Here is a 24,173-nt window from a genome sequence, read left to right as displayed (position 1 = left end):
CGAGATATCGGCAAATTGGATGTCCCAATTGCTAGTTGAGTATTCTAAGAATACTCAAGCATCTCAAATTATGGATGGACAGCTCTAGGACAGCAGGTACAATGTAGTTGATGATGTGATTTTTTATAAGGATAGGATCTATCTCGTACCAAAATCTAAACTCAAAGAAAAGATTATGGACACTCTTCATGAGGCACCATCAGCCGAACACCCAAGTTTCTTCAAAACCCATAAGCAGGTCAAGGAAAGATTTTCATGGAAGGGCCTCAAGGATAATGTCCTTCAGCGTATCAAAGAATGTCGGACTTGTTAGCAAAACAAGTCAAAGCAGAGCAAGAGTTTCCAGCCGGATTATTACACCCTCTTCCTATTCCAACACAGAAATGGGATAGTATCTCCATGGACTTCATTACAGGATTGCCGAAAGTGCAGAGAAAGATTCCATTTTCGTGGTTGTGGACAGATTGACTAAGTTTGCTCATTTTTTTGCTATAGCGGCAGATTGGTCGGCCTCTCAGGTAGCTGAGTTATTTTTTCGAGAGATTTTTCGTCTACATGGTCTCCCTCGAACCATTGTGAGCGACTGAGATAGCAAATTTCTCAGCACTTTTTGGCGGGAACTATTTAGATTGGCATGTACGGAATTGACACCCAACACAAGTTACCACCAGCAGATGGATAGGCAAACTGAAATAGTAAACAAATGGGTGGAGGGTTATCTCCAAAACTATGTAGCGGGATAGCAGGGAGCTTGGATTAAATGGTTATATCTAGGTGAGTACTGCTACAACTCCTCCTACCATATGTCCATCCGGATGACTCCATTTTGAGCTCTCTATGGCAGCGAACCTCTGTTGTTTGTAGACCTAGCTTTGCAGGACAGCAGGGCACCACTAGTTGGAGATTGGATATAGGGTTAGCAAGACATTCTCAAATCTCTTCGAGAGAACATTCTACAAGCTCAAAATCAGTAGAAAATGTATGCTGATCGTCGTAGGATAGAGAGAAGTTTTGAGTTGGGTGACATGGTTTACCTTCATCTCCAACCTTACAAGCAGAGCTCCTTGAAGAAGAGTGGGTCCGGAAAAATTCAGCCTAGATTTTATGGTCCCTATCACATTACTCGAAGGGTTAGAGAGGTTGCTTATGAGCTGGACTTGCCAGGTGACAACAGAATTCATAACGTTTCCACGTTTCTTGCCTCATGAAAGCGATTGGTCAACATGTAGTACCCTCCATTGGATTTCCCCCACTTGATGTGGAAGGGAAGCTACTATTAGTCCTAGCAGAGGTGATTGAGATCAAAAAAAGGAAGCTACGTAATAGGTCCATCAAGGAGTATCTAATTTGCTAGAAGGATTTTCCATACGAAGATGCCACTTGGGAGAGTGAATCAATTCTGCAGCATCCGGCACTAAGATAGCTTGAGGGCAAGCAATCCTGGGAAGGGAGGACTATAATGTCCCCTTCTCCGCGCTAGACTTTATGATGCCTTGTTGGTATATCTTTCCATCCGGATAAGCTAATGGCATTTATTTTGAGGATGCCAGCCAGTCACAAAAGTCTTTTTGGTTTCATTGCGGAGATATTTAAGTGGTAACTTCCTATAGTTAAGTCACTTTATTTTATAAAGTTACTTTATCATTGAAGGTCACTTTATGACAAAAGTAACTAAAGTGACTAAAACACAAAACTGGCTTTTATCCCACATTGCCTAGCTGTTTGCATCTTCCCTCACATTGAGATTATAAAAGTAAGGAGCTACATTTGGATTAACATCTATGAAATATATCAATATCCTTGAAGACAAATCCGGGTTGCTTAAATGCGACTGGTCTTTCCTTAGGGACAAAATCCCTTAAGAAGAATCGAGAAACTGGACATAGCCCTAGCATCTCTCTGTTCGTATTCAGTTTAGAATGAGAAGTGACACGCTGGAGACAGTAGGAGAGTTTGAGTTCACAGCAGACAGAAGAACACTTTGGATTGAAAGAAAGATTGCTCGAGCCAAACCATTGGCGTACGGGTAGCAGCAACATGGTTAGAATTTGAAGTCAGCCGCAAAGATGGACTGTCATTCCACACACACGTGACAGTAGTAAGAATCACACCTTCACTGAGACATGGCACGGGCTGGAGTAAGCAGAGCAGAAGTCATTCCTTGGGCTCAGGATTTACGGCAGAGTCCCCACACTCTCGTGACAACTTGCTCATCACCCTGTGAGGCTCTCATACACATCACAGTGACATCTGCAGGGCAGTATTCTGGATGGGTAGCTGTTTGGGTTAAGTGGGTGTGCAGCATTTGGACAGTGACAGACATCTCAAAGGTGACTGGACAATGGACGTTATGCAAACATAGGCAGTAAGCTGGACTTGCAACTATGGCATCCTCCCTTGGTGGAAACGGGTCTGTACTACACTTATTCGAATCGCATATCCAGTTGTTGTATGTTATGTTGACCTTTTACATAAATTTGGAGTTCCGTCCATGGTGCCTTGTATAGCAGACTTTAGTTTTTTGTTACTGTTGTAAATCGATACTGCTCGTTCTATACAAAATTAATGTTCTCATGCCACCCTTAAGGCACATTCTTGAAGTCACTAAATCATTTGTTTGAGTAGCTATTCTATGAATTTCTGTTAATAATCAGTAAAGTAATATTAGAGTAGTATCATTGCTTAATATCTGGGTTGCACGCCAACTGTTTGTCAAAATTCCACTAGTCAAAGTTTAAATTCTTTGATCAAACCAAGCAGGGATTCTTACACTGTTAGATGAGGTTGGGAATCTGGAGTTCCTCATTGAATGAATTCTGGAAACTGTAACACTTATTTGTCATGATCCTTCAAGGAAATAATATCGCCAGTCAGCATTGAAAAATGTCAGGGGATTGCATATACAGTTTGCAGATCTTATGAATCGAGTAAGACATCACCATGGACAGGTGTTAATGGCTCGATCCTCAAATTTGAGGAATATATAAAGGAGCAAATTCAATCAGACGTCTCATTCCCATATGGTAGGGAGCTTCTCTTAATATTACAAGCCGTGTAGTCTTGCATTCAATCCCCCGATGGATGTGATTGTGTAGATGATATTAATATAATGACATTTGGTAAACAACTCTCTCTTCGGTAAAAATATGTCAATTCATGTACATTTTTTTCAGACATTACACATAGAGCTGTCACTCAAAATCATTCTTGAAGATCACTGTCAAAACATATATAGTTGACAAAGGAGATTCGATAAATATTTGATTAGTGGAGATTGTGGTCTACAAAAATTATTATCATGACATATTTTCTTTGGCCAGAGACATGAAGGATTTACGTTAATGCTAACAGCATGAAGTTCCACGTATTCCCTATGTTGTGCATATCACATTCTGAGGTTTGTTATCCATTTGAATATGGCTGTGTTGTTTGTTATTAACTTATTACGTTACATCAAGATGACAGATGTATTTAAAAGTTACGGTGCCTGTATCGAAGTCTTCAAAATTGTTGCACACAAAAGCTTTCAAAATTTAATCCAACCTTCCACCATACTTTCCATGAGTCTCAGCAATATTATCATGGATATCATGGAGGCCTTAAGTTTGTTTGATATTATATTTTATGTTAGATGTGTTAGAGAAGATGTCCAGTTAAGGGTGTGCGGTTAGGAATAGTTTGTGAAAGCTTTCTCAAATATTGATGAAATTGATGGTAAAAGGCTAGAGCAGTAAGAACAAAGTTGGTGAAGTTCCCTGTAGAGAGGGCGTCAAAATAGTATTTGTGAGTTATGGATGGACAAATCGACGAAGTTGGGATAAGCGAGCCTTTGAGAAGCCAGTATGGACTAACTCTACTGATTCTTCAATAGTTTTGTGGAAATTACTGTTTTTGGTGCCATCATTAGAGAAGTGATCCATTATTAATTGTGGAATAGTATGGGATTTTGTAACAGAATCACAACATGGCAAAGTTCAGTACATACCATATGCTTTTGGATAAAGCACTTCTAAATTGTGAATTGTACTAAGGAAAAAGGGGCTACTAATGACGAAGGGGCAATCCAGTCAAGCAATGCCTCATTGGAGGAATCTTCAGAGATATATGAAACGTGTCATTGGACTTTTGGTAGATGATGTATCTACTCCTGAGACTGCTGCTATATCAGTTAAGACAATTGAGTGTCTAAGCATACCAGGAAAAATAAAGCTAATGATGTCGATCATTCAGATTTTGTGGGACCTACCAATAATCTTGGCAAGATTCGAGAAAGGAGCAAAGCCAACAACAAAATGCAAGGTAGCTTCAGTGGCAGGATAATTTATGGAAGTTGGTGAATTAGAGGATTGGCACATAAATGATGCTTGCTGGACACAATCTCTGAAGTTTCAGATTCACATGAAATTTTGGACATCAATCATGATGCTGGTTAGAGACACTCTTTGTAGCAGTAGTAGAGAATGATGGTTCATCCGTCATGAGTCATTGCAGACAACTCAGATCTAATTGCATTCTTGGAGCAAGATATGCTTCCATGAGGGAGGGAGAAGCTAGAGCATCTGCTTTAATTGACTATCAAGGATTATATTGGTTCAAAGGGAAAAGATCATGTCAAGATGACTTCTCTACTGACCAAGAAACCATAGTAATCAAGGAGCAGATAGTAGATATACAATACATGGACATTCTTGGTGCCTTGCTTGGAAATAGCAAGGTAGCAAAGAAAGAACCTTACTACAGTCTTGTGACCCTAGCTCTATGATCTACCAACATAAGAGATAAGTATTTCATACCCTTGGATAATGTTCATTAGCTCATGCTATAACACTGGTATGACAAATCTTGTATGCTTCTATGATTGACATTTCCCTTCAAGATAGTTTAGTTTTTTCAACTATTTGGAATGAAGGATGGATCAAGAAGCATAAGAAATTGCATTCAAGGGAAAGAAAACTTAATACTTAAAGTTATGAAACTGAATTGAAAATGGACATCAGATTCAGAGGGAGTCAGATAATCTACTAGAGGAAACCTTGGACGAGAAGGTCAAGAGGTTGTTGCATGTACTTGGAGCTTCAAATAGAAGCCACATTATCATAAATGTTGGTGTCACCAAGCCTAGGGATAAATCCATAATTTATTACATTCACTCATGTCACTATGAAATCAGACAAGTACATTTGTGTACGGGAAACTACTCCTACAGATAATGTTGTGATCAAAATAGAGAGTTGTTAGACGATTTGCCAAGTGGATCTTTGATTACTTTGATCAATGCAATTCAAAGGGAGTAGATCGTGGAGATGTTTTCTAGACAAGGTACATTATCACTAAAGAACGAACGGCTGATATTCTCACCTAGTCTCACACCAAAGTAAAGTTTGTGCATTTTGAGACCAGCTTGGAGTTGTAAAGAATGAAGTCTTTACTAAGAGGGAGTCTTGGCATCAGTGATTTCATGCAATGTACTTTATTGGATTCTTCTCTGTGAGAGAGAAGCTTAAAGTGAAACCATTGTTCCACCCTTTAGGAGCAGTTATGATGGATCCTCCCTCTGATATGGTTCATGGTGGATGCCATGTGTGTCACGCCATGACATCACCGCCTAAGAGAATCTATGCTGACTCCATGTAAAATCTTTTGTTGTCATGTGTGTGACTCCGTGACTTTATGGGCTATTGTGGACAATATTAAAAGGTGACAATCTTTCAAGTAATGAATACTTGTATTTGACATTATAAGTGACAACTTTACAATGTTTTTTTAACTATCATGATGGATATCATGTGACTTGATATCTATGGGACATGTCATGGTAGTTAATATCTCTCGGACAATTTGATAGATATCATGAGACTTGATATCATTATGATCCTTTAAGAGATAATCATGGTGGATAGTGTATCCGTGGATATACCATGATTTATTATGGTAGACATCATGAGACTTCATTGAAGGATTTGATCAAAACAAATCCACATAGCCTTCGAATACCTGCATGCAAAAAACTTGTCACAGAAGAAAAAGACGAGAGGAGGCAAGGGTTTTGCTTTGAAAAATATACTAATGTATTCTCAGAAATGGAAGAGATAAAAAACAATTACAAGAGTTCAACCTTAAAGGTGAACGAAACCCTAAAGCCTAAGAAAGCTAGGTTGCACATTAATAATTAATAAAAGAATTAATTATTAATGCTAATTATTAATGCACCTAAGAGAAAGCTTAAGCACTAAACAGTAATAACTTAACTAATTATATCAAAATGATTTTAGTAGTAAGGAAACAAAATATTACTCTAACACCCCCCCTTAAGCTAAGCGAAGGGGAAAAGCTAACCTAGCACAGCTATGAAAGCAGGAAATGGGTTCTGGCAACAAGGCCTAATTAGGTACCCAATACAAGGAAATCTTTGTAGACAAAGGAGAAAACCCAGTGGAGAAAACTCCTCTCCAAAAAGAGATGAAAAAACAACAAAAAGAAAATGGCTCAAGAGACTCTCCCAAAACCATAAATACAACCAAACCCCCATGAGAGAGAGATGAGACATCAAAGCCCCCCAGAATGATGGAGTCCCTGTAGAAATGAACGAACCAATGGAACTCTAATGCAGAAGAAACAAGGGCACATAACAAGGAAACCACTGAATGACCGGAAGGCCTAACTAATGCTAAAAGGAGAAAACATAAGGATCCTAAAAGGGAATCCCCAATGTAGGCATGCTAACACTGTCATGAAAGAGGAGATGAATGTCCTCTGTAGAATCCACAACAACTGCACTTGAAGGCTCAATGAATGGAGTTGGAGGGTCCGGCAGAGCGGAAGTAGAATCTTGCTGAAGAGAAAAAACCTCAACTGGATGTGGTGTGGTAGTCAAAACAGTGATCTCGGGAAAAATACAAAGGTTCAAGTGTCCTGACTGCACCACATGATGCTCTTGCGAAACAGAAGAGTTGTCCTCCAACAGTGGAGATGGTGGACCAAAGTGTGAAAAAGTGTAGAGACGAGTGGTATGATCTATCGTCCCTACAGCAATAAGGCCTCTTGTTGTACTATCCCGAATGAAGACTGAATCTGCTGTGAACTCAACTGTCTTCCTTGATCCACTACATGTAATTTGATAAATCGAGAGAAGGTTTGCAAACAGAGATGGAACATACAATACATCATTGAATGTGCCACCCTGAATGCCAACTGAACCTTTCCCGCAGACTATTAAGGCAGTGTTATTCCCCATGAGAATATGAGGAATGGGAGAAGCCTCAATAGTGGAGAAGACCCCTTGAGAAGATGCCATATGGTGAGAAGCACCCAAATCCAGTATCCAAGGGACCTGGCAAGGGGATGCAATGGAAGCCCGTAATGCATGACCCTGTCCAAAATCTAGTGTAGATGATGAAGAGATGGAAGAAGACTGAAAGGCAGACCCCTCTGAGGTAGAAGAGGATGGAGATGAAACAGTGCTCTTCTGAAGAAGAGCTAGCAAATCTGCAATCTATTTCTCATAGCCATCAAATCTCTTTTGAAAACAATGTGACTCATCATGAGGTCCCTTCCGACAATAGGAACAGGTAAGAGTCTCAGTCTTCTTTTTCTCCTTCTTAGAAGACGATGAACCAGTAGAGTGTTGATACTAGGAATCTGATATCTGCTTCGGCTTCTGTGTATTCGGAGGTGACTTGGCAAGCAATGCCTATGACTGTGAACCTGTAAGTGAATCCATATTTTCATTACGCTTTTTAAGTACCACATGTATAGTATATGGTATATAGTATAAACACACCCCCTCCCTCCCATTCCCGGCAGCCTTCCCCAAATTGAGGCCCCTTTGTCCCCGTTGCCCGGAAACTTGTCCCACCGTCCCCCAGGGTGGTGTAACTATAGTATGGAGCTAAGGTAGGATAAATTGAGGAACAAGTCTGGATCAGAAGGCAGAAAGTTACTGAAAAGGTGTATTAATGCATTGGAGAGTCTGAGAAATGAATCTTTGTGTACGTTAGTGCATAATTTACCTAAGCATGATATTTATGTAAGCCAATGACAAGGAAGACAATGTGAAATAGGTACTCTTAGGTAGGAAAGGATTAATAAAATAATTTCTGATCAGCCTAGAGGCCTCAGTAGGTTTATATTCTAAAATTCTAAATCAAAACCTCCACTATAATGAAGAGAAGAGCTCCATTCCATGCGATAATCTGAGTGGTCGTCTTCATGGACGTGAGCAAGATGCTGGTTATCCTTGTAGTGATTATGGTGATCTCAATTGTAACTGTATGAGATTGCTATGTTTTAAGCAAGCTGTTTCGATAGAAGCCAAAATCACCTTGTTCATGTGGGCTTGGGTCCAGTGGAGTGGTGGCAGCTCTCTTAGTTTGTGTAAGAGTCTTGTTTAAAGTTGAACATCCAGTCCCATGTGTGATTGAGGCACGAGTTCCTGCAGCATAGAGAGTATGGATGTATTGTAAAGAGGTGGCTGCAAAATTACTTCAAATGGCCTCACACCTTAATGATACCCCCATGAAACTGAATACCTCACAATCAGTGTAATTGGGTGGAAAAGAAGGCCTAATACTTAGGTTGGCCATTGAGCTATTTCTTCATACTTGAGTAACAACTTGATGCTAACTGATCCTGTGTTTTATATATTATAAGTAATCAGAATAATAGCATGAAACTTGTTAGTAACTTAAGATACAACAATTCTTTTTGTGATTAGCACTAAATTCTCTTGATAAATCCCTAATTGATGTTGCCAAGCGTGTCTTTGAATAGAAGGGAAAGAAGACATTCAACACTATATAGGATTCTTTAGGATGGCAAGAATATAACCAACAAGACCTTTGGAAATTGAAGGATGACCTTCAGATACTTGTTTAAGACCAAGATAGTAATTATGAAAGATTACTAGCTAGTAAACCAGAAGAATGCCTAATGTTTGTTATCATGATTACATTGTATTCTTGTTCTCAACAACTTGTATGGAATTTAGCTTCTAATCCTGGTGTCTATCTGTAATGCAATAAGTGAAGGAAAAGTATCTCTAATCTGATTTGCATGGACCAATCGACCTGGCATCTATATATTCACTCTTAAGGACTTCAAGTCTGATCTTGGTTGTTCGAATTCATCTTTTGAAAAATCATATTGGTAAAGCCAGTTCCTCGATTATTTAAGAATCTGTAATCATCTTATGGGACAAGTGTGTGCATTACGTTGCTTATCTTGTAGAAGCAAACTATATTCCCTAATATTTCCTTGGAGAGAAGAAGGCTTTATAAATTCATATAAATATGACTGTAATTATATTGATTCTATTGTTAGAATTTGAAAGACAAGTTTGATGTCGAGGACCTAAAGAGTTTATGGAGAAGTCCAGGACTTGTAATTATTCATAGGATTAGAAGCTTGTATTTATTTTAAGATATATATCAGGATGATTTGAAATTTAATGTTGTCTATTCTTGTCTACATTGTTAAAAACTCCAAGAACGTCAAGCTTTCCAATGCGAACAATTTTATTTATATCTCAGAAACGTTCAAGTCCCCATTCAATTATATTAACAGTCATAACCCCAAAGAAATTCCTTATCATTGAATTAAATCCAATCGATTTATTTACAAGAGCTATTTCGCAATAACCATATACTAAAAAAAGAATAGGAAATTCAAATGTCCAATCAAAATTGAAATTGCTAAGGTCAATTATTTCCTGTCAATTACTAAACTGCCAGCTAACCAAATGGTTAGCTAACACTAACATTTAACAATAGCACAAATAAAACAATAGGTTGTATCTGTAACCCATGTTACGATACAACAAACAAACATCAAATGAAAACAGTAACACTTTTCGATCATGAGGACACCAAAAGCCATCTAATATAGTGAACATTGTTTTTGCTATTTTTTATTTCGTAAAAATGTTTCCTAGGTCAATTTCTCGTCTTATACCATGAGTGTGCCATCATTTTGTTTTGCTGCATTTAAGATAGTCCAATCTGATTTAGTAGGACTTATTTCATCAATGGGCCTTTGCAGGGATCAAGCAATGACTGGCATTCAGGCATCCCCACCATGCTCATATGTGGGTAGACCTGTATTTAGGCCATCAATACCTTGAAATCACATAATTGTCTTCACATCACAGTAGCAATCTCCTATTTTGACTAGGTCTTAGACAGTACAAAATTACAAATTGTAGTGTTACAGTTTAAACCCACAAAAACATATATATGGATATGTTCATATGCATTTGCATGTGTCTGTGTGTGTATATATATATATAGACACACACAGTTATCCATTAGTCCAAGATTTGGAAAAGTAATCAAGACAATGATCCAATGCAAAAAATCAAGCTCCAAGATTAAACTTAGTGCAAATACGACAACTACACATCCAATTTTTAAATACCCACTCTCAATCTGATTTGAAAATACCCCCCTTCCGCAAGATATATTCAATAAGAACTAACAGGTATTCAAATTAAATACAAGAAAACTAATGATTATAACAATAGTTCACTTTTCCGCATCAACAAAAAGAACTTATGCTATCTGTTGAAGGTCTAAAAGGTGAGAATGTTTTTGACATACTCCACTTACATCTAAAGCTTTTTTGGCTTCCCTCTCAATCCAAATAATTGCATGATCTGATGTAGCATTGCATGAAAGGACAATGTGTTCAAACCTGCCATCAACAGGTATAGCAGTTTTCACCTCTGGTGGGTATCTTCCACATCTATGCGACATAAGGTCTTAATTAGCTGCCGCCTCTAGTGCAGATAGCATTCAAATCAATGCATAATAATAGTCCAACAAGAAAGTAAGCAGTACATATACAAACAAGCTAAAGAGCGAGCTAAAGAATATAAAACAATGTTGATTTACCTTACAAATTTTTAACGATAATTATCATTCTAATATTAGCTTCTATCATGTCCTCATATCTGAGGCTAAGATACTTATGGTTATTGACTCTACTTGATCAATATTTGGCATACTTGCAATACTTAAACATACAAAGGAGATATATACATGATACCGATAATATATAGAAACACATATCTACATGAATATAAACATACATACCTGAGGCTGAGACTATATGACATGAATGCATAATTCTAAGAACACTTTAAAAGTATCTTGATGTTTTGTAAAATTGTTTTACACTGAATTGGAAGCAAAGAGAGGTTGCCAGGCAGGCATTGACATCATAAAAAATGTCATATTTTACTCTTAAGTAGAAGGAAGGAAAAAATTACATGTATAGGTTTTCCCATGAACTAGAAGTGCCGGCATATTCAAGTGTTTATAGCTATTAACAATACTTAATCTATGAATGTAAAATTAAAGATCCATCAACAGAAAAGTGATTTGGTTTTTTTCACAAATAATAACTGTGGGTACTGTATGCATGATTGAAATAGAATACATGTTTTTTAAATAATTTTAATTCTTAACCACTACAATCACACTATGTGAGATAAAACAATTTTATTCTCTTTTTTCTAGAGCATCATAATTCCTTTTTTAGTAGTGGATTAATCTGAAATACATTAGTTTAAAAAAAAGTGTGCATTAAATACTAAGAGAGGACTGATCTGTGTAGCAGTTCAACGAAAAAGACTCTTTAGCACACACGAGACATCATTCTTTGCCCATCTTTCCCCTTGCTCCCTCCAACTCTGAAGAAACAAATGCCAACTTTAAAGGTTTTTGGAAAGGCAATGAATTATGTTCCATAACTCATAGAAATATAAGTGCAAAACCAAATATCAAGAAGTATTCGTGGGACACCCCATCAATGTCATATCTGTGGGGTGGGGCACAAGAAGACAACCAATCAAAAAATACCAGTTTCTGTCCACAGAAGAACCATTTTGAAGGTGGCAGATCCACCAAGAAGCAGAGAGTTATGCCGGAGCAATTTCTGAAACTGAAGAATCCTAATGTGCTTGGCTTTAAATGGACACATATCTTATAAATCTGTCATAAAATGTTCCAAAGGGAATAAAGATGTTGCAACTTTTTGTATGTAGAGTTTTCGACCTCAAGGTCATTTCTCCACATTAAATATTTGTATCTTCTAGGTGGATGCATGGTTTCTCTACTTCTGTTAGATAATTTTTCTAATATCGTTCCTACATAAAAAGTTCTGTAATCACCATTCTATTCTACTTTTTTATTACAAAGTATATGTTGATGAGTGTCTATTCTGGAATAGGCAAGGGAGTTTGATTTAAACAAAGTAAATCAAATACGTCTTATTTAGGTATTCTGAATAATACCAATGCAAGAGTTGCACACTGTCTGGATAAGGCTTGATTACTTGCACATAAACCTCCTAAAACCAAAAAATACGTCCTATGGAAATCAATCAATTTGGAAAAACAAAAGCTAAACAATATTGACAGATTAGTGGATTCTTTCAAGACGAAATTTTGAAAAAGAAAATGAAAAAGAGTGAAAGTTGGAGAGAAATAAAAGATTTTTTTTCTGAAAACATAAGCAACTCAAAGTATCATGATAGGACAAAGTATCATGATAGGACAAGTAGCCACATATCTATTGAAATCATGATAGCTTCACTTGGAACAGTTTAAATTGGTGTTAACAAGATTTAATAATCTTGATGCTCAAATTTAAATCTAGCATTGTGAACATCAAACTTCATCCAAACTCAAAACCCTTCAAAATCATATGAACAAATGCCAAAAATGACTTTCTCAAACCAACACTCATCACACAATTCATTTCAAAAAACTATTAGTTGCTCCCCACAAGGTACTTAAGATTATCCCAAAAAGTTGACAAACTTAATAAAAAAGGTTGTTTTTCAGTCTCTCCCCAGGAAAAGTTTATTTTCATGCATATCACATCCATTTTGTACCCCTCTCAGAGGTGCATTCAACTGTCAAATTTGTTTATGAAATTAATTACATACTCTGTAGTCTGTATATCTTGATTAACTATTGGTGTCTTTTGATGTTCTCATGGCTCCTTGATTTCCTAATTTTTATTTGGCTGCTTTTAATTTTTCGGAACCATTCACTTTTAAACTAGAGGTTAACCTTCACTTTCTGAAGAGCTTCTTCTTTTTATTCTGTCTGACAGTAACTGGTTTATGTCTTGTTTGGATGGAACAAGTAGATTTGACTAGGCTTGTTAAATTCTTGCATCCAAACCTTGTCACCCATCAAAGACTTCTCACAACAATTTTGGATGCACTCTAACGACATAACCAAGTTTAATAACAATGTCAGATTCCGCTTTTTTCACTAACTGTTTTTGTGCCATCATACAGTCACATATGCCACACAATCTCTTCTTGCATCAGCTGCAACTCTCAATCTTCATGCTAGACTTTTGTATCTCACAGCACCTGGTGCTTCAGACTCAAGAAGTGGCTTTTTCAGATTCAAGAAGAAATTAGAACCAAGTGAAATCTGTTATTATGCACATAGCTTCATCATGTTGTTTTTGTGCTCGTTTAACGACAGGCAAAGTCTCAGATCATTGTTGCCCTCCGAACCATAGACGATCAACTGTTATCATCAACCCCCAATCACTGCTCTACTGAATAATGTAGATTGTATATATTCTCAATTGCCAATGAGAGGGAAAATTAATACCCGTGGTTAAATGAGTACTAGAAACAACACATCAGGCCCCAACATTATATATTTTTCTACTACAAGGGCACCAGAAAGTAAACCCTGCAATTCAAATAAGTGAAACTCAAGTTATTGAGTTAGGCATCCAAAGAGTGTATGCATCAAAGGAGCAGGAACAAAATTAGATTTTAAACTCCCTTACATCAACATAGTTGATTTCTTACGTGATAGTCATGAGATATGTAACTTGGCGATGAGCCACAGTTCTTTGTTACAATCAGTTTAGTCACATGAACAAATACAAACACATTTAAAAGGTAATCTCGCATCTATTGGACTATCATGTCTACAAACAGATCAGAACTGCAAAAAAAGGAATCTGGTTAAATGTCAGTACCATGATGAAAAAACATCTATTAAATAAGGATTTATATCTGATGTTAAACTAGGTTAAAGAATTCTCTCAGATCCTTGAGGCTTATCAGGTGCAAAAAAATTAAGAAATTAAAATTACCCAGGGAGGAACCTCAACACAATGAAGCAATAAATAGAAATGAAATCCAAATCCCGGGTCCGTGGGCCTCTTGGGAAATAGGCAATCAGGAAGGCAAAATTCATCCAAGAGAAAATCTAGTTGTGAGAAAATATTAAAACTTTACCTTAACCAATTCAAAACGCAGATATGGCGTAAAAAGATTGATTGCAACTTGTAAGGAATCAGACCCAGTGAAAAATCACGTGGATTTAAAACCTTGTGTTTGGCTCTATAGGTCTAACAGAAGCAAAGAGGTTTCTTCTCAGGAAGATAAAGTGAAACCCAGATGCAATGAAACAGTTAAAACCAATCAGATCCAGACATCATGGGACCAATCTCATTAATTAGGTTAAAGAATTCTTCGATGTCATTGATGCTTATAAGGTGCAAAAAAAATTAAAGAAATTAAAATTAACCAGGGAGAAACCTGGAAAAATTGAAAACAATAAATAGAAATGAAATCCATCCGGGTCCATGGGCCGATTCCTAGGAAAAAATTGGCAATCAAGAAGGCAAAAGTCATCCAAGAAAAAACCTAGAAGGGAGAAACTTTTAAAGCATTACCTTAGCCAATTTTAAATGCATATATAGTGGAAAAAGATTTATTGTAACTTGTAAGGAATCAAACCCAATGAAAAATCATATGGATTTAAAACCTTGTGTTTGGCTCTATTAGTCTATCAGAAGCAAAGAGGTTTCCTCTCAAGGAAATAAAGTGAAACCCAGATTCAAGGAAACAGTTAAAACCACTTAAATCCAGACATCATGGGACCAATCTCACTACATAATTGCAGCCATCAGGATTAAGACTGGAAAAGAGTAAGAAAAGGCTGAAAGACACCACCTAGACAAGATAAGAAAATAAAAATCAGTTTGAACTTTAAGGCAACACAAACCAAGTTCTAAAACAATTACAAAAAAAATCTTGGCAAGATCTACTCAACTTGTGCAAACATGAAGGACTAGCTTCAGCCCAAGAAGCAAACAAAAATAACGATGAACCAAGGTTGAGAGAACTAGAAATGCAAATTAAGATATTCATTGGTCAAATGAAACCAAAAGCAAAAAGATACAAGGTAAGCTCATAAAAGAAACAAGGCCCCTGAGCCTAAACCAGATTTGAGATTTATGGGAAGCAAACCAGAAAAGAAATGATTGAACTGTAATGTCCGCATATAGCAACACCGGAGGAAACCCTCGCTCTGCTCCCTACCTTTTATAGGTTGGTGTACAAACAACGTTTCCCCAGCCCGATCAAGGTTTTTGTCATACAACAGAATGTTGTACAGTAGTTTAATAGGTCATATAAAGGAATTATATGACCATACGGTGGGATTGGGAAGCCTGTATGGTGAAGTTAGAAGACCATACAATACAACTGATGCACTTGTACACTATGACTGTCACAACAGTTTAAGATGTTGTACAATACATGGATGAGATGGTAGGGGTCATACAATGTGTGCAAGAAAGGTTGTAAACAGGAGATGATAGGGAATATACAGTGGTGTGCGGAAAGAATACTTTGTCTATGGGTATTTACAGTTCCAACCGGACTTTGCAAAGATTATGATGGAAATAACAAATTCTTAGGCAAGCGTATCACACATAACATAGAGCACTAAATATTGATAATGGAATCCATAATATAAAAATGTCGTTGAAATTCAGTGTTACCAGCCTCGGACTCTGCTTGGACTCGACCAAGCCCAAATCAGGCTTCGACTCGGACTCAGCGTCCGGGCTTAGCATAGACTTGGCAATTAAAAACCCATGAAATTCAAAGATTTTAAAAAATTTTAAGTATTTTTCATGCATCATTTAGCCAATTAACATCAGATACACAATAATTGAGATAAATAGAAGCTACTTTGCACACATCTACAACTTTTCATAGATCAAATTAAGTATAAATGCGAATTTTTGAAAGAAATTACTTAAAGCTCAACTGAATAACATAATAGAAATATAGTGTCACTATTAAATGTCTATAATATTCATGGAATATGCAATCCATTGAATCAAAATTTCGAATCATATATCAATATAAAGGCTCATTGTAGCCTATGTCCTCCTACAACTATGCCTAAGATAGGTCATAGTAGACTCTAGAGCCATCATCTCTCCTTGTGTGTGAAGTTGAACCTCGGTGACATGATCATCCTCCTCATCCCCATACTCATCCTCATCATCAAAGTCGGATCCATCACTCTTAGCCTCAGGGTCCTACACTAGGTCTCCTTGTGCTCTTGCCTCCTCCACTACCACTGCCTCTACCTCTCGATCCACCTAATCAACCCACTCCAAGTCTTCATCACTGAAGACAGTATCAACTTCTAGCTTCAATTTGACCTCAAATAGCCAAGACAAGTTGCATGAAATAACACTGTTGAAGGCATGTTGAATCCTGAAATTTGGTTGAACCTAGAATTTTTTGAAAGCCCCCAAAATCTAAAACCTGCATTTTAACTCCTATGAAGCTGAAACTTATCTCGAACATTCTGACAGTATTTATACAAATGTAACTTAAAGTATAAGAAAGAAAATAAATGCAACTTATACATAAATGTTATATTTGTTTAAATTTTCTTGCCCCTGAGCTGAAAAACTTATTATTTTTTCATTGGTTGATGGCAGAGTCCAACCAGGAAGACTTGCCAAGTTAGTCAAGGCAGCGGCCTCAATGAGACAACCAAGACTCAATCAGGACTCGGCCGAGTCCGAGTCCAGAGGCAATTTGCCTCATTTTTCCCACCTCGCCTTAGGACTCACTGAGTCCTGTAACCCTACTTTGAATGCACAAATTGGGCTCCAACTGAAAGCCCCCAAATACAATCCATCAAGCAAAATAGGTTGAGGTCTTACTCCCACTATAACTACAAATACCAAGCAAGGAGGATCTTTCACCTTCGAAATGGAAAACAAGCTAATATCCAACGAGAACTCGCAATTACAAAGAAAATATAGATTCACCATGCCTACAACAAAAACTAAAGTGGACTTATATATTGCTTCGGAAAACATCTTGGAGGACTAAAAATGTGCTAACACGACCAAAACATTACTAACTAATAAATTTAAAAGGGGCCAAAGATATATTATTATTAAGTTTCGAGGCCATACACAATTAATCTTAAAATGAATTCTTTGATTATATCAAGAACATTCCTATCCTCCCGGCCCAAGAACTAAATATCTGGAACATTTCTATCCTCCCAGCCCAAGAATTGCTTTCCCTCAAGCAACTGCAAACTCGGATGATCTAGAATTTGTTCACCTTCTCGGGTGGCATCTTCAAAGGACAGGTCCTTCCAATGCATTAGGTATTCTTTAACGGTGTGTGACCTTAGCTTTTTCTCTTTGACATCAATGATTTCTACAGGTTTTAGAATTAGTTTTCCTTCTTCATCAATGTGTGAAAGTTCCTTCGACATTGTGGCATGTTGACCAACAATGTTTTAAGGAACGACACGTGAAAAACATTGTGAATCTAACTCCCCTCAACAAGTTTCAACTTGTAGGCAACTTCGCCCACCCTCCAAACCACTTTGTAGGGTCCATAGAAGCGCAACTTCAACTTCTTCGTACCACATTTCCTCAAGGAGCATTGTCTATATCGTTGAAGCTAGAGGTATACCATATCTCCTACCTCTAAACTCCACTCTAACTTGTGTCAGTCGGCATAAATCTTCTACTAGTTTTGAGCCTCTGTAGGTAGTCCTAAGAGATCTTAGGATATCCAAACTCTCTTGTAGCCAGTCATTGGACTTGGTGTGCAATTGTCTCCCAACATGAGATCCACAAATGATGAAGGCTCATTACCTTAAAGCACCTTGAAGGGTGTCATACCTATTGACATGTTATGAAGTGTTGTAACAATGCTCTCCTAAATGCAACCAACCCACGCCTTCTGCTATGTTGAGACGTAGTTCTTGAGGTAACCCTCCAACCACTTGTTCACGGTCTTCGTTTGGTCATTTGTTTATGGGTGGTAGCTTGTACTTGGCGACAATTTTATACCTGCCAAGCAGAATAGTTCCATCTCAAAAATGTTGAGGAATCAACTATCCCTATCAATGACTATGTTCTACAAAAGACCATGCATGCAAGACACCTCCCAAAACAATAACTTGACCACTTAAGTGCCTGGCATCTTGTGAAAGTGGCAAAGAAGTGTGCATATTTTGTTAAACGATCCACCACAACAAAGATGCAATCTCTACCTTGCACTTGGATTTTTTTTGTTGGCAAGGGGAGCATTCTTGTGCGTACTGCAGTACATTATGCTTAAGGCCCTTCTAAGAGAATCTTTCCTAGATATGTCTGTAGCTCTTTAGGTATCCCAGGTGCTTGGCAAAAGGTGAGTCGTGAATTCTTTCCTTCACCTTGGATTCAGATACCAAGTAGATTCTACCCTTGTAGTAAATGATGTCGTCAACCACCTTGTACAAATCATCTTGTACTTGACCATACATCAACTAGCATGCGAATGTATTCTTGGAGTACTCAACCAACAAGTGTGCCTACCAATCTGCTGAGAACATATGGCAAGTCTTCTTAAAAGGGCATCAACTACCACATTGTTCTTGCCCTTCATGTACTCAATATCAAAATCATATGCTTGGATTTCACTCACCCATTTTTGTTGCCACTTGTTCAAATCCTTCTACTCCAAGAAATATCTCAAATTGTTGTGACCTATCCACACAACAATTTTTTCTCCAATGAGGCATTGCTAAAACTTAACCAGTGCATGGATGATGGCAAGCATCTCCTTGTCATAAATGGAGTACAATTGTTCTACTCTCAAGAGCTTCCAACTCTTTAACATGATGTGGTGACACTCTTGCAATAACAATGCCCCAATGCCTTCATTCGATGTATTGCACTCCAAGATGAAGGCCCAAGTGAAGTTAGGTAGTGCCAAAACCAAACACGTACTAATAAATTCCTTCAACTTGTCAAAGGTGTGTTGCACCTACTCATCCCAATGGAAGGATCCCTTCATCAAATCTAGCAGTGGTGCACCAAGCTGTGAAAATCCCTCATAAACCTTATGTAATAGTTGAACAATCTTAGGACTCTACGCAGCTCCAAGAGTCTTGGGAGGCAATCAATCCAAAATTGCTTGATTCTTCTCTTGGTGTACTGTTGATGTGAGTTTTGTATCACTTACATAACATATTAGGATTTGAATATTCAATATGGGATATCAAACATGCAACTCCTCTCTTGAAAAGTTATTACTCATGAAGACATAAGCAATAGCTCCAATGTTCCTTACACCGTTGGATACTTGCTCAGTTTTATCGATGTGATTCGCTAGTAATCACATAGGCGGCCTTACGCTATTCATTCAAGGATGACTTGGACTTTGGTGGAATGAAGATGATGGTGACTCGGTTTGTGAAATGTGCGGAGGCAGATAATGTTGATGATGGTGGTGATGGAGGATGTGTCTGCCAATGATGATGTTGATGGGAAAGCGATGGTTGTCGAAGGTGAATGGATGTGTTCTAATACTTAACTTACTCCTCTAACTTGCTTCTCTAAGCTTTGACAACCCAGCTACTTACTATTCTACTCCTACTCCTATGAATGGAAGGTTAACAAATGGACGGGGATCGAACCAAATGAGAGCTGACCAGCAGCCTCACTTCCATAGGTGCAATGATTCAAAGGAAAAATAAACTAGTTTACCACACAAAGCTTCCCAACCAGCCGCTAGGATGCTAGTGGCCTAGTATTGATCCCTATCAAACATTTACCAATGCTACCATACAACTATCCATCTACTTCACTCCTACTTAGCAATTTGAAATGAAACCAACTTTAACAACTTGAAAGGAAATCCAACTAAGTGGAAGTAGAAAACATGCAATAACACCCAATGTTCTTGATCAACATGCCAATTGCAACAATGAAAAAGAGAGCATTTTGGTATTATCTTCGCAACAATTTCTCCAACATTTTACAAATGAGAGCAAATGGCCTTTTATAGGGGCCAACAATACAACGGACGGTGGAGATCAAAACAAGATCAATGATCCAGATTGGATCCTCAAAACCCTAATTAGGGTTGCCACCCCATCGGCCAATGAGAAGCTGCCACCTCATCAATGGACCAATGAAAAAAGTGCAAAAAGTGGCAACCAATGAGAAGGCACCAAAATGGTGGCCAATCAAAAATAGACACTTGTCCTATTCTAGAAGAAAGGGAAATTGCCACTTGGACTTATATCAAATGATCTTCTAATATAAATCTTCCCTTTTCTTTCATTTTCTTAGCTAAGGCAATGAACTTAGCTAGCCTTTTATTAACTTCTCCCATAAGAGGATAGGGTGTGTGCTTTGCCCTGAGTTCCGTTGACTTTGCCACGCCACTTGCTGCTTGTAGTATCCTTTCGTGATCCTTCTCATATTCTTTCTCAAATCCAATAAAAGCATTGAGAGAGGAAAGGGTGCCCAAATGCTTTTTTTTGATAGCAACCTTTCCCAACTCATCCAACTTCGATCCAAAATCTGTCTCGTTGACATCTTCTTTGCCAAGGGGGATTGTCCTTCCTTCAGTCTGTCCCTCATCCGTATCATGTCCACTGTACAGATATTGGTGTCGGTTATTCACTTCATTTTCGAGAAGAAGAAAGTTTTGGGCGTCATATCCTCTTTGTCTTTCTTAGTGTTCGCCCGCTTGGGATTCTTACTTGCACTATCATCCTCCATACTCGTCGCCCTATTACAGGATGGTAGAGTGGTGGACCAAAAGGCAAGAAGAACCAAGCAGAGCAATCCTTAGACTAGAACGAAAGATGGATGTCAGCTTAAGCACTCCTTGCAACTCTAGATGATGGAAATTCACCTTAACCAGTAAACTTACAGCGACTTTTCGAAACCTAGGATATGACTTTCAAGAAGTTCAAATCCCTTTGCAAATTAGAAATTTATCATGCAATTCACCTCCAAATAAAATTTCCCAACCTAAGGCAAAAATCGCAGCCACTTGCAAAAATCAGAATTTTATCCCCCACAAATTTTGGCTCCCACAAATTTCGCCCTCCACAAAATTCGCCAAGCAAGAAAAGTGCAGATCTGCTCTTGCAAAATCACCAACACCTTGAGAAGGAGAAGTGAGAAGTGAGGAAGAAATGGGAGAGAGGCCTCCTCTTATACCCAACTTTCTTCTTGGACCCTGGGAGAAAGAAAAACAAATAATTAATGTAAAATTATGGCCCACAATTAAATACTTAACCAAAATTAATTTTGCCATGATGAAAATTAACTTTCTAAATTGCCAATTAGTTCTAAGTTGCAAAAAGAAATTAAATGGTGCCTTGGAGATGTTAAATATTCCCATTTAATGAGGATTTAGTCATTAATACGTCATTAAAATAAGATTTTGGCTAACCAAAAGCCATTTTTCAATATTAAATTACCAATTTCATTAAAGGCAAAAAGTTTTCAAGACAATTTTAATCTATTAAAATCAATTTTTTGCAATTTCTTACCCAAATCGATTTTGCTATGCCAATAAATTTATTTATTTTGACAAAAATAAAATAAAATTTCTTCTAAAGCCAAAAATCAATTTTTGCAATTTTATTTCACCATCACAAAAATTAATCTTTTTCATCAAAAATAATCAAGATTTTCCAAAAGACCAAATTTAACAAAAATTTCATTTTTGAAAATTATCCAAATTTACACAATTATATCCAAATTTTCAAAAGAAAAATGCCTAAGTACAAAATTTACAATTTTATCCTACCAAGTGTTGCTCTTTAAAATTTGTTCGGCTCAAGGATGAAATTGGTGGCTCTAGAAAATCAAGTTGAAACCGGGTGAAAATAAATCTAACCTTCTCCCCACTGGCCCTGAAGGTGTCCAAGGCTCAAATTTTCAAAACTCAAAATTGTTGGACAATCCAAAAATTTGCCAAGGCAATTAGAAAAAAGGGGGTCCCCAAAAATTTTGGGGCAATGGTGTGAAAACTTCACAACATGTACCTGTACCCCGGGGCACTGATGTCATGACCCAAGTACAACATCTCGATCATCCCAAACTCACATTTGGACCTTTTGGCAAACAGTGATTGTGATGAAATGTGATGAAATGTCAAAATATTTATTATACTATCCTGATTTTTTTAATTCCATTCTCTTGTATATATGGATGAGATCATCTATCTCATTATATACAAGCAAGAGGTGCCCTTTCTCCAAGGGACACCAATCTTTTATATTAATATAATATATTTTAGATTCTTATATTAATATAAGGTAACATATTATCAATAATAATATTACCACAATTATTAAATTATACAATTATAGAATACAATAACTATACAATATATTATACTATAATACACTCTTCTCATAATGTAAATAATCACAACCTTTATGATATCTAGGTTGGCTTGTGGATTTTTTAGCACAGCTACTGTAAAATCAACACTCCCTCTTAGCTAAGGAGGAATCCATTTAGACTGTCACACAATGACCATCTTTGTATAGATAAATTAAATAGATTCTTTAATAATGGAGTGATATTAGATTAGTCAAAGAAATCATTAATTAATTAATGTCTCAAAAAATACTATATTTGAGACATTATTGTGAATTAGATATGTAAGCCTCCCAAGGCTAACTTCAACACTCCTTAGCTAGGGAGACATCTTTATTAGGTTAAGTTATATTAAGGTTTAACATTAGTACCACAATGAGATATCTCTACATAACATAACCAGATATAATATCCATCGTTGTTAATTTAGAAAGTTCACATTTAGGCACAACTTGGATATCGTCGTATGTGTTATCCACCTTAAAGGGTTTTAAGATATCTACCATAATGTCCTTGGATACTACCGTATGTGCTATCCTCCGTAATGGATTTATGATATCACCTTGGGTAGCACCAAATGCACTTCCCACCTTCATGGCATGTCCACGGATATCACCGTATTTGTTATCCACCATGAAGGACTTTAAGATATCTACCATTATGTCCTCGTATAGCACCGTATGCACTTGTCCTCCATAATGGATTTACAATATCTCCTTGGGTTGCACTATATGTGCTTCCCACCTTCATGGCTTGTCCACGGGTATCACCATATGTTTTATCCACCATTAACGATTTTTAAGATATCTAGCATTGTGTCCTTGGATAGCATCGCATTCTCTTTTCCTCCATAATCCACTTACAGTACCATCATGGCATGTCCTCAAGTATCCCCACATGCGCTACCCACCATAATGGATTTGTAAACCATCATTATGAGATTGTTACCTCGCAATAAAGGTAACAGTGTACAAGTGTCTTATCATTGTGAGATTGTCACCTGACAAGGATATTAATATAACAAGTAAAAAGTAAAATCACCACAAATTATCTCATGTAGTGTTATCATTGTGTCACACATGACATCCATCATTAACCATATTAAAGGGTGGAATAAGGGCTTTCACCTCAAACTTCTATCTCACAAAGAACTCATTAAGCAGATATCAAGTTTGTCTTTTTGAGCTCTTTGTTCAAGGTTGCTTCTGATAAACTGTCAGAATCCCTCTGAATCTAATATCAACCTTTTGACCTTTTTTTCCAAGATTACTTTTGATGAATTGTCAGACTCCCTTTAACCTCATATCATCCTTTTGGCATCCTTGTCCAAGGTTGACTCTTATGGATTGTTACACTTTGGGAAAAGTTCGAGCTCCCTCTACTTCTCAACTAGCATAGAATGGGAGTTTCACCACATCGACATCAGCCATTCTACCCACTCTTGCATATGGGCTCTTCTCACCAAGTACTCCATTCTATGTTAGTCAATTATGTTATTGGGGGCATTGCCACATCCATCATTTTCAGTAGTTTTAACAAATGGAGAAGAAAGATGCAAGAAATCATGTCTTTATGAAGAGGAATGTTGTTGGACTCGAGTCGTTGTGAACAACTTTCATTAGAACTACCAATCCGGCCAAATGTGGGCATGACATAGAGGATGGAAAAATTGTCTCATTG

At 37.3% G+C, this 24,173-nt stretch overlaps 1 protein-coding gene across 2 annotated transcripts in view; it reads right to left on the bottom strand.

Moving 5' to 3' along the window:
• LOC149542048 (uncharacterized) overlaps positions 1–24,173 on the bottom strand; it is a 116,155-nt gene that overhangs the window by 45,109 nt on the left and 46,873 nt on the right. For both annotated transcript variants that reach the window (XM_089797082.1, XM_089797083.1), the window contains one exon: positions 10,602–10,737. In XM_089797082.1, coding sequence (XP_089653208.1) covers positions 10,602–10,737 — 136 coding nt within the window. The remainder of the gene's footprint in view (positions 1–10,601; positions 10,738–24,173) is intronic.

Source organism: Cupressus sempervirens, chromosome 8 (assembly GCF_028749045.1).
Source record: "Cupressus sempervirens isolate cs-2001-9-10 chromosome 8, ASM2874904v1, whole genome shotgun sequence".
Taxonomy (NCBI): Eukaryota; Viridiplantae; Streptophyta; class Pinopsida; order Cupressales; family Cupressaceae; genus Cupressus; species Cupressus sempervirens.
This window is presented reverse-complemented; position numbering and strand designations above follow the sequence as displayed.